The sequence below is a fragment of the Microtus oregoni genome, unplaced genomic scaffold (genome assembly GCF_018167655.1).
Source record: "Microtus oregoni isolate MIOR12 unplaced genomic scaffold, Mior012 000036F_ref0000092, whole genome shotgun sequence".
Lineage (NCBI taxonomy): Eukaryota > Metazoa > Chordata > Mammalia > Rodentia > Cricetidae > Microtus > Microtus oregoni.
This window is the reverse complement of record NW_024543095.1, coordinates 18,236,468-18,251,647: the sequence shown is the minus strand read 5'-3', so window position 1 is coordinate 18,251,647 and position 15,180 is coordinate 18,236,468. Positions and strand designations below refer to the sequence as shown.

The window sequence follows — 15,180 nt, the reverse complement described above, 5'->3', positions numbered from 1 at the left end:
GGGCAAGACACAGCAGGAAGATCCCAGAATTCACTGACTGGTCAGTCTAGCTGAAATGGCAACCTCCAGACTCAGTGAGAAACACGGTCTCAAAAAATACTATGGAGAACGATAGAGGAAGATACTCAAAGTTGTCTCCCACGCAGGCGTGGGCCTGTGTGTCCATGCACACCAGTGTACACACACGCACAACTATCACACACATACACAAACACCCCAGTATACTACGTTGTACCCATAGCAACTCAGGCATCTCGTGTTCACTCTTGATTGCATCATTTTCATGTATTCGATTTAATCTTATGTTTTGTTCATCACGGCTTTAGAAGCATAAGCTATTCCAATGACATAGGTGTTGCGTATATATGCATATATATCATATCATATTGCATACGATATCTAGGTTTACGTTTGCATACAGTAGCAAAATCAATCAGTGAGTGTGCATGATCCCATTAGGTGCCCATGACTATGTTTCTGATTCCAAGGCAATGAAAATCTCGAGTATCTACTATGTGCTGGGTGCTGTGCCTGGGTTGAGGGGCTTGGGACAGAGGTGAAGGGTCATGGGATTGAACTTGGCAGGGCAGTAAGGGAAACCAGGCCTGAGAGGGAGTCTAGGAGCTATGCTGAGCAGCTCCAGAGAATCCCTGGGTTCAGAGGCTTCAAGAATGTCCTCATGTGAGTGACAGCTCTCATGCAAAGACCAACTCTAGTCTTTGAAAGATGCCAGACCACTGCCCGTGCCCAGAGGAGGACTATGACCTGCCACATGTGTGCAGTGGAGGGAGAAGGCAGCAGAACCAAGCCCCAACACATGCAGACTGGGAGCCTGGCCAGTGCCCCAGAGACCCAGGAGATGAACAGGGAGAAAAGAGGAAGCTGATTGGGGCAAGGACCACCATCTGGGCAAGGGCCCAAGGCAGGGATAAACGTTTGCTGAGGGAAGCAGCAAGGGAAGTGTGGCTCTGCAAAAGTGATGGGGGAGGGGCACGGGAGGGAGCACAGCTGTGGGTGGGCAGAATGGCAGAAAGTCCTTTCCTAGGTCCAGGAGGATCACCAGATTGGCCCTATGGAGGACAGCAGGACTCAGATCCTACTGCTGGCTGGCTCTGTTAGGTTTTGGTGGGAGTGTGCTTTATGTTTCTGTTGTTGTAATAAAATGCACCTTGAAAAGCAACTTAAGGAAGAAGGGCTCATAGTTCAAGTACAGTTTAACTCAGTGAATGAAGTCAAGGTGGCAGCTTGTAGTCACATCCATAGTCAAGAGCAGTGTTGTGGTTTGAATGAAAAGGGCCACATAGGCCCATACGGATGGCACTATTAGGATATGTGACTTTGTTGGGGTAGATGTGGCCTTTTTGGAGGAAGTATGTCAGTGGGGGCGGGTTTTGAGGTCTCAGATACTCAAGCCAGGCCCAGTGTTACTTTCTCTTCCTGCTGCCTGAGGATCTGGATGTAGAACATGGCTGTTCCCCCAGCACCCTGTTTGCCTGCAATCTGCCATGCTTCCTGCCTTGACAATAAATGGATTAAACCTATTAACTGTAAGTCAGGCCCAGTGAAATGTTTTCCTTTATAAAGTTGCCATGGTCATGGTGTCTCTTCACAGCAATAAAACCCTAAGACAAGCAGAGACAATGAGGTAATCTATGCTTATTTGGTGGGGGAAAATGGTCTGTATTCTGTCAATTATATTTTAAATAAATGCTAATTGGCCCATAGCCAGGCAGAAAGTATAGACAGGACAACCAGACAGGAAGTAGATGCGGGTCAATGAGAATAGAAGAATTCTGGGAAGAAGGAAGCCTATTCTGCAGTCCTGTCCCAGCCACAGAAGAAACAAGATGTGACTGCCCCACCAAGTAAGGTACCAAGCCACATGGCTAACACAGCTAAGAATAATGGGCTAATATACGTTGTAAGAGTTAATAAGAAGCCTGAGCTAATGGGCCAATCAGTTTATAGTTAATGTAAACCTCTGTGTGATTTCTTTGGGACTTAACGATTGCGGGGACCAGGCAGGACAGACTTGTTTATGCTCAACTTGCTCCCACCATTTGTGCAACCCAGGTCCTAATCAACACAGGTCTGTCTTCATCAATTAACACAAGATAATCCTCCACAGGCATGCTCGGAGATTAATTTCTCAGGTGATTCTAGATTTTTTTCAAGTTGAAAACACCAGCCATCACACTGGATAATGTCTTAGTCACTGTTCTATTGCTATGAAGAGACACCATGATCAAGGCAGTTTTTAAAAGAAAGCATTTAATTGGGGGCTTGCTTATAGTTTCAGAGGCTCGGTCCATGATAGGGAGCACAGTGCCAGCTTGTAACTGTTTGCTTGATTCGGGAAATAACTGGGCCAGCTTAAAGATAAACAATTATATTTTTAATTGTTATAAAGGGAAACTCATGCCACAAGAATAGGAAGTCTGAGTTCCACGGTAATCACCCAGAGAGAGCGCGCACCTAGTCCATCCCAGTTTTCTTCCTGGGCTCCAGGTAGCCATGCCTTAACTAGGTTCCACTTCTTAAAGGTGATTGGTTAACAGAGCTTCCCCCACTCCCCGCATTATTCAAGGGTTTTAATAGTATACCGAGAACAACTTGGTTGAGCATAAAAATAAAAGATCTGTTTTTTTTAAATATTTATTTATTTATTATGTATACAATATTCTGTCTGTGTGTATGCCTGAAGGCCAGAAGAGGGCACCGGACCTCATTACAGATGGTTGTGAGCCACCATGTGGTTGCTGGGAATTGAACTCAGGACCTCTGGAAGAGCAGGCAATGCTCTTAACCTACTGTTTAATTAAAACAAAGCATCGCGAAGGCCCGCGACGGGTGTTGACGCGATGTGATTTCTGCCCAGTACTCTGAATGTCAAAGTGAAAAAATAAAGAATCTGTCATTGTCAGATGGTCCAAGTGTCCCAGAGTCTTATTGATGAAGATCATGGTGTTGACGGTGCAGAGGGGGGTCCTTGTGTTGACAGTGCTGATGGATTTTTTTTGTTTGGCACAGGCCTGTAGTCTCATCCACTCAGGAGGCTGAGACAGGATATTTACAAATTCAAGACTAGCCTGGGAAAGTTAAGACCTTGTAACAGAATAAAATATAGGAGGGGCTGAGGGTAGTCCAGTGGTAGAGCACCTGTCTAGCATGTGCAAAGTCCTAGATTGATTTTTTAGTTTAATTTTTTAATTAAAAAATTTTAATTTAATTTTAATTTTTTAAAAGGTATAAGCCCTGTATTCTTAGTACTGTCACAAACTAAGTAATAGTAGGTAAGACATAATGATCTCTTTCTTGGGGACAGAGCCTCCCAATACTCCCCACAAGTTTGTGGACTACCAAAGAGGTGATTAGCAGCTGATTAGGAACAGACACATGTAACATGAGGGTCTGTTTGTTGGGGTTTCTGTTCTGCCCTATTCCCACAGCCAATAAGATCCCAGAGAAATTACAGAGGTCGCCATAATTTATAAACTGATTGGCCCATTAGCTCAGGCTTCTTATTAACTCTTGTAACTTATATTAACTTATTCTTATCTATGTTAGCCACATGGCTCAGTACCTTTTTCAGCGGGACAGGTCACATCCTGCTTCTTTGGTGTCTGGACAGGACTATGGAGAAAGTTTCCTTCTTCCCAGAATTCTCCTGTTCTCATTGTCCCGCCTCTACTTCCTATCTGGTTATCCTGCCTATACTTCCTGACTGGCTACTGGCCAATCAGCATTTATTTAAAATGCAATTGACAGAATACAGAATTGTCCCCACCAGACACGCAGGAACTTTCCAGGCTCATGTGTCACTGTAAGGATTCTGAGAAGTCGGTTCAGTTGCTGGAATTGGAGAGGCACAGGAATGAAATGGAGCCTGAGCTCCTGCCTTCCTGGTGCCTTTGAGAGCACAAGACCTGCCTATCTCCAGACCCAAGAGTTCCCCCTTGTAGATATCCACCTGCTCCTCGCTCTGCTCCCGTCCTCCAGGTCTTCTCTTCTGTCCTCTCTGCCATGACTTCTGCTGCTCTTTAGCTTCTTCTTCCACCAGGAGCAGCATCCCTCTGTGTCCTCCGGTTATATGAAAGTCAGACCTGCTGCCTCCTCTCGTGATGGTAATGGCCAGAGGAGGTAGAGAGAGGGAGAGACTAGAGAGAGCAGCTAAAGGGGTTCTGGGATCCTGGACACCAGAAGTACTATTTGTAAAGTGGGAGGATGGACAGAGGACCAGCTGGGGGCGTTAGGTCAAAGGTAAGACAGCAAACTTGGGTTTGAAAGGCACCCCAAAGTGTAGAAGACTGCAAGGGCATAGTTTCTATGCATACTTACCTCGAAGGGTTCAAAATCAAATAGTGGTTTAGAAGATACTGAGTGACAGCTCCCCAAAGTCTAAGGACATATTTGAGAGTGGGAAGAGTCATGATGGAGAACAAGGGGATGATGACAATCTGTACCTGGATTGGTTCCCTGTGTGTGTGTATGCCCAGTCCATCTGCCAGCCTGTGGACCAGCATATGGACCCACACCGGTCCATCCAGTCAACTAGACATCAGGGTTCTGGAGTTCCACAGCCCGACACACAGTTCCCATACCTCCAGCTGCTGCCTGGCATCTTCTGAACCCCATCAGTGTTTGGGGAGTCCACACTCCTTGAGTGACATTTGCTTAAGGAACTACTGCTCTGGCTTCAGAGGGGCTAGGTGATGAGTGGTATGGAGCTCTGTCTTGTCCCCTTCTTGCCAGACATCCTGGTGACACTGGTAGTGGGGAGGGCGCTTCCAGGTGCACAAGGTCCCTGGACTGATATGACCTTCTCAGGACACTGTCAGAGAAGACTCCTATGGTGCCAGTGTCCAGGAGCCCATTTCCCTTCTACTGTGGCAGTGAGAAACTTCTTGTCTCTGTTCCCAGAGCCCTTGAGCTCTTTGTGTCTTTGGAGGATGGCAGACGACAGAGTACAGACCCTGGATTCTCAGGCAAGGGTGGATAAGACATGATAATCTCTTTCTTTGGGACAGAGCCTCACTCCTACCAAGGCTGTGAACTACCAAGGGGGTGATCAGCAGTTGACTGTGAGTCCAGTGTCATGTAAGTGGCCAAGTGCTGGGCACGGATGTGTATTAGGGTCGTCATCGCCACCTTCATCCCAAGAGAGGACCTAGGAGGAGAGGCACCCACCAAAGCTCCACAGGTGATGAGGACAAAGACGCAGCTGGGTGTGTTCTCTGTGTGCCCCTCCAGAGGGATCCTTGCTGTACCCATTAAACAGAAGGCCTTGCCTAGGAAGGACTTAGCTGGTGGAACATCTCAGAAGGGAATAGAATTTTAATTACATAAGCTGCTATATTTTGTGTCCTGGGGGTTGTGTCACAATTGACTGGATCAGGGCAATAACTCACCCCCTAGTGAAGCCAGTCTATAGGATGCCAAGTGACCCGTACAACAAATGGCCAAATGGATTCTCTTGCTCAAGAACAGACTGCTCTGTGGCTTGGTGCTGTAGGAGCAAGGCAGGGGACAGTGGGACTGAGGGCCAGTGTGGTGGTGTCCAGCCCAGAGTCCTCAAAAATGTTTTTTTATATAATCATAATCCACAAAGCAGGTGCTATTCCTTTGCTATTTTGCAGATGAGAAAGCAGGTACAGAGAGGGTTAAGCATCTTGCTCAAGGCCACCCAACCAGTGGAGGACAAAGAGAGGTTCCAACTCAGTTAGTAACTACAGTGTCACTGTCCTGCCTCTGTCAGGGTAGGATGGAGGCCATGGCTGCTTTAGTCCCAGGTCTCTTGTTTCCCAGTGCTTGACCTACGGCTCCTTGGAGCAACTGTTGCCTGGTGCATTACCTTCAGGGAACCCATTGTCTTTACAACCAAAAGCACTTGGTGACAATTCCAGAGGATCTCTGGCAGGGCACAGTGGAGACTTTCCAGGCATCTCCCTAGACCCCTAGGCTCAGCATTGTGGGGTGGGCAAGTGGGAGGCTTGTTTAGTGGGAGGATTCCCAAGGCCAAGAGACATTTGCATGGTGATGATATTTGAGTCCCGGGTCAGGGTACGGTACAACAATGAACACTTTGGTACCCAAAAAAGAGTTGGAGTGATGACAGCTGAAATTCCATTCATATTCGTGTCTACAGATTGGCACTGTTAATTCAGACACCCACATGTGTGTCGGGGGGTATGCCTTAGAAAGTGGTGGGTGGGCTTGAGGCCCAGAGCGAAGCAATGCAAGGCGCGTCTCAAGCCTTGTCCTCAGACTTAGGCAGACTTATGTCCCCTTCTGCAGGCACAATGGGCTTGCATACAAAACTGACTTTCTTGTTCTCCAGTGAGGGCTGTCAGCACAGGGTCTGTGCACTGAATGGGGTAGGGCGGGGGTGTCAGGAAATGCCCAGATTCGGTGAGTCTCCACTGCCTGACCCTCCAACATTTCCTGAGTTCCAGGTCAGCAGGGCAACACTTTCTCAAACGGAAGGCTGAGCCTCCGCCCTTCCCTCTAGCCTCTCTCCAGACTGGCAGACACCACCACTGTGTCTATGGCAGCCCTTAGGGCCGAACATTGAAGGCTCAGGCATGTAACAAGTAACATGAGATCCACTGTCAGTCACTAGAGTGTGCGTGCTGCCCAAGGAAGAGCTAGGAAGGTGGTCCGTGGTCCGCAGAGCTGGACCTTCATATGCAATACCTGCAATCCTAGCACCTGGGAGAGACAAGGGGATCAAGAGTTCAAGGTCATCTTGGCTATTTCCTGACTTCAGGCCAGCATAGGCTACATGAGATCCTGCCTTTGAAGGAAAGTGGAGAGAGGGCTGGGGATGTCGTTCAGTGGTAGCAGGCACATGCATGCTTGCCACGCTTAAGGGCCTGGGTTCAATGTACAACCCCACTACTGAATGGGGGAAATCTCAAAAACAGTTGGGCTCCCCCAAAAGCCCTTCTTCTCTAGGCTACCAATGCCATGTTACAAGGTCACCGTAGAAGTAGGGACGGAGGGTGATTGCAGTGAGAGCCTGGGACAGTAGAGGGCACTGGGAAAGTCACATAATGGCTGTCCTTAAAGTATGGGGTGGCGGGGTGCAGTGTTGGGGCTGTCTGCCACTCTAGGGTGCAGGAGGCAATCCCTCGGGGTCATGATAACTCAGAGCCTCCCTGAGAACTCACATCATTCTTTGAACAATTTTGGTGCATGTTTTGTAGTAGATTAACTTGTACTTTTATAATTATATAATTGCTGAGGTATAATTACTTCAGATGCATTATTGTGAGCTTCTCAGCCACAGGTCCATCTGGATGTGGCCCAATCACCCCCAATCCTAGAGGTTCACAGCTCACCCCGCAAGGCTCTCCTCTTGGAGATCCAGACCTTGGAGGCTGGCCTTCTTTTTCACTGCCTCACCCCTCCTCCACCACCTTCCCAGGTTCCAAGTGCAGCCTTCAGAGCCTCTCCTCTGATGCGACCCTCCTCTCCACTGTACTGCATGCCAGAAGAATGAACACACTGCTTCAGACAGTCCAGTTTCCCCTTCAAGGGTCATTTATTCAGTTTCCAAGGTTACTGGGCCCTGTCCCCCATGGCCTCCAAAGACGGAACACTTAAGTCAGAATGCATTTGGTGTCTTTCCCACTGCTCAGACTAACCATCTCTTCAAGATAAACCAATAGTATCTGCTTAGTTTTTACTCTTTTTCTAACAGAATTCCATAAAAATATAGATGTTTAGCATATATATCTATCCATATTTATATACACACATACACATAGAGACCTTCAACCAAGAGACCAAGGACCGAATATCTTCCCTCTGGCCTGGGGCTGTGACCAGGGGATACCAGCTCCCTGGGGACAAGAGGGGACATGCAGTGCTAAGGCAGTAAAGGATAAAGCCAGGCTCCAATGGTCTGCTCCATCCAGGAAGCTGTGCTGGCCATGGTAAACCAGGCAGCTCTCAACACCCTACGTTCTCAAGCGAGAGCAAGGTGAAACTGAGGGAGACCCAGCCAGAGTGCAGGGGAGAGGGGGACTCTCTGCCACACCATGGGGGACAGTTCCTAAGGGAAGTTCCAGAGGCAAAATGGCCGGCTGACAAGTCAGCGAGGGACATCTGCCTGGCCCCTGGCCCTATCCCCATCCTCCTCCATCCACCCAAGCACGGGCTCTGTGGGGCTCTGGAAGAGGGGAGCTTAAAGACCAAGCTGGGGTATGGGTCACTCAACAAAGCCCAGCATGAAAACTGGGCTGGGAATGAGGATGTGTATTGGGGGAAGTCCTAGAAACTGTCACTTCCATGTCCCTCACCCCAGAGGGACCTGCACTGCAGGGAAAGCCTTGAAGAAATGTGCACTCAAGGCACTAGAAATGGCTAGGTCAGAACCCTGCTTTGTATTTCAAGGCCTACCCTAGAGGCCATTGGTATAAGGCACATGGAGGCTGCTGGCTGGGGCATGTTTCCAGGGAGACGGGAGTGGTGAAAATGGAAGCCTTTGGGAGGCCTGGCCTGATATGAGCCCCAAAGGCACTTGGTGGCACACAGAAAGTACCCGTAGCTCTCAGGAAACCTCCCCACAGAGGCAACACTGGGCATCAACGGTGCTAATTCAGTCTCACAGGAACCCAGGAGCCCACTTTCCTCCCTGTATCCGGGACCTCAAGCTGTGGCTGTCCTGGGCAAGGCCCAAGAACAATCTCCAAGCTTGCACTGCCCTGGGATTGGATGGGGGAAGTGTGTCCAAGGTTCTTGGCATGCCACAGCTCTGGAAAGTCAGATTTAAGCCAGTTTGTCTCCCAAGGTACCAGGAAAGGCCAGGAAAAGCCTGGCTCAGCCAGAGGGCAGCTGGCAGGTTCATCTCTATGGGACACCAACTCAAGATCAAAACCAGGAAATCCGGAGAGGGGGTATCGGGGATCTGACGGTGGGGCTTGGGTCCAAACACACCTTTTATCTAAAGGCCCCCCCCCCCCCCCCCCCCCGTGCTCAGCAACACCACAATGTCGGCCTCCAGGGAGCAATGCATTTGCTTTGGATGCAAATCTTGTCCACCCAGCTTCAGATGGCATCTCAGGCCTAGTTGGCCCTGCAGTGGGTGGGGGGGTGGGTGGAGAACTGGCATCAGAGCCTGTGAAAGCGTTCACTAATCATCTATTCCCTGAGGCCCACACCTGAGTGCAGCCGTCCTTCCCTGCCCCCTGCCTATGTCTGCTGTGCACACTGGACGGCCGGCAGCCTCTGCAGAGGCTCACAGCTCTCTGGGGATGATGGAGAAGGGGAGCACGGGGTTGCTGGCCTCCAGCTCCAGGGCAGTGAGAAAGCAATCGGCGGCAGCCTCATTCTGGCCCTGGTCCTGCAGCACCTCACCCAGGCCCTGCCAGGCTTCGTGGCAGGTGCTCTGTCTCTCCACAGCATCCCGCAGCACCTTCTGAGCCAGGCTCTTGTGGCCCAGTTGACTCAGCATCAGACCCTAGAAATGAAGCAAAGGGCAGGGTTAACAAGACCTGGACAGAGCGAGCCTAGCAACCAGAGAGGGCAGCAGCAGCTTGCTCCTGGCTACCAGCCAGAGAGGCCCTAGGTCTGGCTTGGCCACAGACAAATGACCACGTCCTTTATTCATGCAAAACCTCTCTGTCCCTGACCAAACCCTGCTTTAGCCCTGGAGGAACTAGGTTCCTTCAAGAGACAGGCCTGCAAGTCTAGACCTGATTTTGAGTGGCTCCATGTGGGAGATTCTGGGCCCTCAGTTCACTCTTCAACAAATGGGGAAGAAAGTTAACGAAAAATATCCCAGCATGGCTATTTCGGATGACGCAGCTCAGATGAGTCAGTGGAGGCAAAGCTGTCCAAGAAATGCAGCCAGGAGCATGCCGCCTGCAGCATGGAGCTGCCCCTCACCCCAGAAGCACCAGGAGCGAAGGCACATCTAGTTTGTGACAAGGAGGGGAAGCTTCTCTGCTTGCATCAGAGCCAAGCACCCAGCAGAGCCCACGCTGGCAGCTGAGGGTCACGGGAGGGAGAGAGGGTGAGGGAGAGCAGCTGCTGAGGGGATGAGTTAGAAGAGGCTCAGGGATGTAGAACCTGGAAGTCCAGGTCAGGAGGCAGGAAGCACGGCCTAGCTGTTTAGCTCAACTGACTATTACCAGAACTGGAGGAAGTGCCAGCAATTGTCGCAAAGGGGGGAGAAGTGAAACTGGCAGCCTTGAACACTCTCCCCCCACCCCCAAACACATACTGGGTACAAGGGACAGGGTGGAGGGGCATGAGGAAGGCTCAGGTCCCAGAAAGGCTATTCACTGATATCCGGCCAGGCTCTGAAGGCATCCCAAGATACCCAGAAGTAAGAGTGGAGGTAAATCTCCAGCTCTGACTTCCTGGGTAGGCAAGGGACCAGGGTGAGTGTGGGGAGCTGACTCTGTGCTTGAAGCCCCCTCTCTGCAGCCCGCCCACTGACGGCCATGTACATTTTTAGCTGGATTATTTTCCTCCTCCCTAAGCTCCAGAGAGTTAGGCCTTCGGTTGCTATGGAGATGCACCAGGAAAGATGTACATGGCTGACTTCATAAAGTCCTAAGAGAGCTTGGAACATGACCAATTAGGCAAGAAAGATGGTACTCAGGAAAACTGGGAAAAGGCTAGAGGTGCCGGCTGGAAGTCCTGGGGCCAGAAAGCAGGGAGGCAGAACTGACTTCCAGCACGGCACCTTCCTTTGACCCTAGCATAGACACACCCAAGGAAGGACTTAGCAACCTCAAGCTGTAAAGAGCAGGTGGGGGCAGGGTGTAGCCTCCAAGGACTCTGCATCTAACCAGATACACACAGCTTGCTGACTCAGGGTTGCCAGAACCAGGGCAGTGCCTGGCTGGCCAGCAGTGCTCCAGGCCACACTGTTCCGTCCACAGGGCCCGGCCTGGGGCAGGACCTTGAGTAGCTCACGATGGAACAGGGCCCATAGGGTGGAGGAGGAAGGTGCTAGCAGATGGCTGCCAGACACCAAGATGGGAGGTCTGATGAGGCCTGTGAATGCTGACCACAGAGGCCGGAGGTGGCCAGCAGGGCCTACCAGAGAGGGCACTCTGAGCTTGCTTGCTGGCCCTCTTTTGCACAGCATGTTTTACTGGCAAGAAGAGTTCCATCGCAGAGGAGTTTGAATTTCTAGCTGAGCCTGGTGGTACAAGCCTGTCATCCCAGCCAACTTGGAGGCCAAGGCAGGAGCATAACAAGTTCAAAGCCTGCCTGGGCAGCAGAGTTCTAGGCTACCCTGGGGAACTTAGTGAGACCATATCAAAACAGAGGGAGCTGGGGGTGTAGCTCAGTGGTGTAGCACTTGCCCAGTGTGTGAGAGGCCTTATATTCAATCCCAGGACGACAAAGAGGAAAAGAACAAAAAACAAAAGCATGTTGGGAGGTGGCAGCGCACGCCTTTAATCCCAGCACTCAGGTGGCAGAGGCAGGCAGATCTCTGTGAGTTCGAGGCCAGCCTGGTCTACAAGAGCTAGTTCCAGGACAGGCACCCAAAGCTACAGAGAAACCCTGTCCTAAAAAACAAAACAACAACAACAACAAAAAAAAACCCAAACCCAAACCCCAAACCAAACCAAAACAAAGGAAAGGTATGGGTGTATGGGAAGGAGCCAGAGTGTCTGCTGGCTGAACGTGAGTCTCAGAAGAGGTCAGAGGCCAGGGCTCAGCAGCCAGAAAGCCTGGCTGGGTTGAATCCCAGCTCTGCCATTGATGTACTGTGACCCCAGCAAGCAGTCATCAACCTTCTCCTTATCTGTGAACTGGGGGATGGGACAGTCCTTCCTCACCGGGCCCTTGAGAATTCTGGAAGGAGGGATTTGGAGAAGGCACAGCCAGCTTCTCTGGAGGGGTACCGTGGGTGTGGGGCAGGGAAAGGCCAGCACTGCCCATGTCTTTAGAGGCGGGGAGACGCCAGGATCCTCTCTGTTAGGAAGGGCTGCGCAGTGGATCTGGCTCCTGCCCTCCTGCCCCAACATGCTGACCTTAGAACCTGAAAGAAGACACCAGGCCAGGCTGGGGTCAGGCTAAGGCTGGAGGCCCAAGGCCTGTAACAGAATCTGTGGCCACCTGCCCCTGACACCAGCAGCACTTGTGTTTGGTAGCAACTCAGCACTGTTTGCCGCCTGACAACTGGGTGGGACCCAACCACAGGAAGATGCAAGGTCTCACCTGCTGTCCCCAGCCTGGCTCTGTCCCCAGGGTCTATCAGCACCCTCCCGGCACTTTACTGGCTGTGAGAACAGGTCTCCAGGGAGATGGTGGGAACACAGAGCTGGTGTCTCAGTTCCATCCCATCCACACACGTCCCCAGTGGAGTTGTGTGTCATCCCCTCCGCCCCCACCTGTCCTTCATCTGCTGAGAGCCATCTAGTCCCGCAAGGAGGCCCTTAGCTTCTGACCCTTCACAGTGGTGCTATGACTGGGTTTGGTAGCCATGTACAAGTTATCTGTGACCATGGGATACTACAGTTGCAAGGCACACTTAGGCTAGAAACAGCCACCACTGGTGAGGGACAGGCCTAGGTTCAGTCTCCAGAAATCCCTGTCTCTAGTCCCTCTTTCCCCAGCTCTCAGGGTGGGTACCTCTGCCCTCATCCACATTTCAGGTCTCTGCTCTCCTAGGAAGCCTTTCCTGAGATTAGCAAACCTTAAGAGATACCACCTGTAATGGTAAAAATAAAACACTGCAAGTCCCTGAGTGGTGACAGTGGGCAGAGGGCACAAGACTGACGGAAAGGCACACCATGCATAGTGAAGCTGGATTATTTATTTAGTGGGTTATGGAGGGGAAAGGGAAGGCGGGGGGGGGGGGAGAAGGGGAGAAGAGGAGAGAAAGAGAGAGAGACAGAGAGACAGAGAGAGAGAAAGAGAGAGAAAGAGAGAGAGAGAAACAGAGGGGGGAAGGAGAGAAGTGGGGAGAAGGGAGTAAGGCAGAAGCTGCCTTTTTGGGAGAGAGACGGAAGGGAAGGGGCTCAGACTGCAAGCAAAAGGTCAAGACCTCCCCACCCCAGCTTTTATCTTTCCTACCTTCTACTTTTCCTATCTTTCTCAATCCCTGGCACTTTCTCCTCCGGGCCCTGCCACTGAAGAATGACCTGCTGCATCTGGTCACTGGTGTACTTCAGAAATAGTTCTGATGATATCTTTGCTGTAAGTCTCCCATCTGCCTACGCGGCTAAATTGCAGTCTCCCGTCCCTATTTAAATTGTTCAAAGTTTAATGTGGCACCTCTCGAAGAGGCAGCTTCTGCCTCGCTCCCTTCTCCCCGCTTCCCTCTTCTCTCTCTCTCTCTCTCTCTCTCTCTCTCTCTCTCCCTCTCTCTGTTCTTCCCCTTTCCCCCTTCTCCCTTTCCCCTTCCCTTCCATAACCCACCAAATAAATACTCACTTCCTCTGCCCACCCATCTCAGTCTCTCACCCACCATGCAGCTTCCTGCCTGGGATCCAGCTGTCTTCGTGGCCCACTGTGGTCTCGGGACCCGCTGCCCGCCACCACTCGGGAACCTGCGGCATGGTCTCATGGCCCACTGCGCACTGCTGCCACTCAGGGACCTGCAGCGTTTCTGCTGCTGCACCCCTCAGGGAACCTGCAGCATTTTACTTAAACCATAACACCACCTCCATACCACGTTAGGTCACTGTGGGACTCTTGTGTGCCTCTCCTGGCCTGTACTCTAGGGTGAGAGGAAGCGACGTTTTCCTGCCAGCCTTTCTGCTCTAAGCAGGGTAGCAGGCTCAACAGAAGCCAGGTAGGAGGGACCTGGACACAGAGCCAGAGACACCTGGCTCAGCCTCAAGGGCATCCTGAGGGACCTGTGTCTTGCTGAGGTCTGCTCAAGACAGTCTGGAGACTGAGGGTCTAAGGGCATTTCCCTGTTAGGAGCCAGGCTTTCTGTTGAGCTACAGATTAGAATTGAGGCTACAGTTTGGTGTAGAGAGTGTCTTACTAGCCTTTCTAAGCTCTGTCACTTAACACTGTCTCATCCCCATTGATCCAGTGCCCCACCATGACGTCTCCTAAAGTAGGGGCACAGCAGGAAGGCCAGGCAGGGTTGGGCATGGCTCTATCATTTCTTAGGGAGCCTACCCTGGGAAGCAGTACTTAGTTCTAGGCCAGCTGTGGGCCAAACAAACTGTTCCTCCCCACCCCTGCCCTAAAGTATTTATAGAAGCTATTTTGGGAATTTTCTTTCTGAGCTCCAGGCACATTCTTGGAATTCTGTAACAGCCTTTCCAGCTGGGAAGCTGGGAATCAGCTGGGAGGCTGCTGGAGACAGCAGCTCCCCGGTGGCCCTGTGTGAAGACGCTGCAGCGTGGAGGAGCCATTGCACTGGAAGGCGCCTCTTCAGGAGACTTGGGGAGGCTGCCTGCTTCCAGGTCAGTCCTGGCTCCAGGTTTGATCAGGGGTGTCACCTTCAGCCTGCCCAACCAGACTGGGGACGCGCCCTTCTGTCCCACACCCCTTCCAGAACTAGAGTCCTAGGCCAGTTCCACTTCCCTGTTGGAAGCAAAGGACACAACTCTTCCCAGGTCCACCTTGTGTCCAAGTGATATACTAACCCCATGTCTCTTGAAGAGGCCCTTGCTGAGAAAGTGCCCAGATCCACTGGGAGCCCAGCCTAGGAGGGGTCTTCTAGGGTAGCTGGTGGCTGTTGCGCTTGTGTTGCCAAGCCCATGCCCATTCCTTTCTCTTTGTGGGTCTCTGGAGTGCAGTGTCCTAGCCCGGAGACCCAGCTGGCCTCTCTGACTGAATGGGGCTGTCTTCAGAGAAGCCTCTGGGCTAAGAGGCCAAAAGCACTGGACTGCCCAGAGGCAGGTCATATCTTGTGACTCTGGCTCACAGCAAACCAGGAAATGGAAGCCTTTGCCAGGCTCACCTCTGGTCAAGACTGGCCTTGACTCATTTTGAAGTCCCCAGGGGTAGAGTAGGAGGCTGCGTTTTCAGTGGAGTGAGAAATAGCCATTTGAGGACAGGGTGGCTTATTGGACAAGGGGGTTAATTAGTGATTACCCTCTGTCGTAACCCCAGACAGTCTTTCCCATTCCTTTGTTGATACAATGGATTCTGGAGCTAAATCGAGTCAACTGTGCCCAACTGTCATCATGATCTGAACCTGTGCCCAGCCAGGCAAGCTGGGCAGGAGGGGTGGGGGTGGAGGAGATT

General features: G+C 51.4%; 1 protein-coding gene across 4 annotated transcripts in view; it reads right to left on the bottom strand.

The window, feature by feature from the left end:
- Positions 1-7,524: 7,524 nt before the first annotated feature.
- Positions 7,525-15,180, bottom strand: part of Ttc7a (tetratricopeptide repeat domain 7A) — a 110,705-nt gene continuing 103,049 nt past the window's right edge. For all 4 annotated transcript variants that reach the window (XM_041630983.1, XM_041630981.1, XM_041630982.1 and 1 more), the window contains one exon: positions 7,525-9,463. In XM_041630983.1, the coding sequence (XP_041486917.1) occupies positions 9,242-9,463 (222 nt within the window). In that variant the 3' untranslated portion in view covers positions 7,525-9,241. The remainder of the gene's footprint in view (positions 9,464-15,180) is intronic.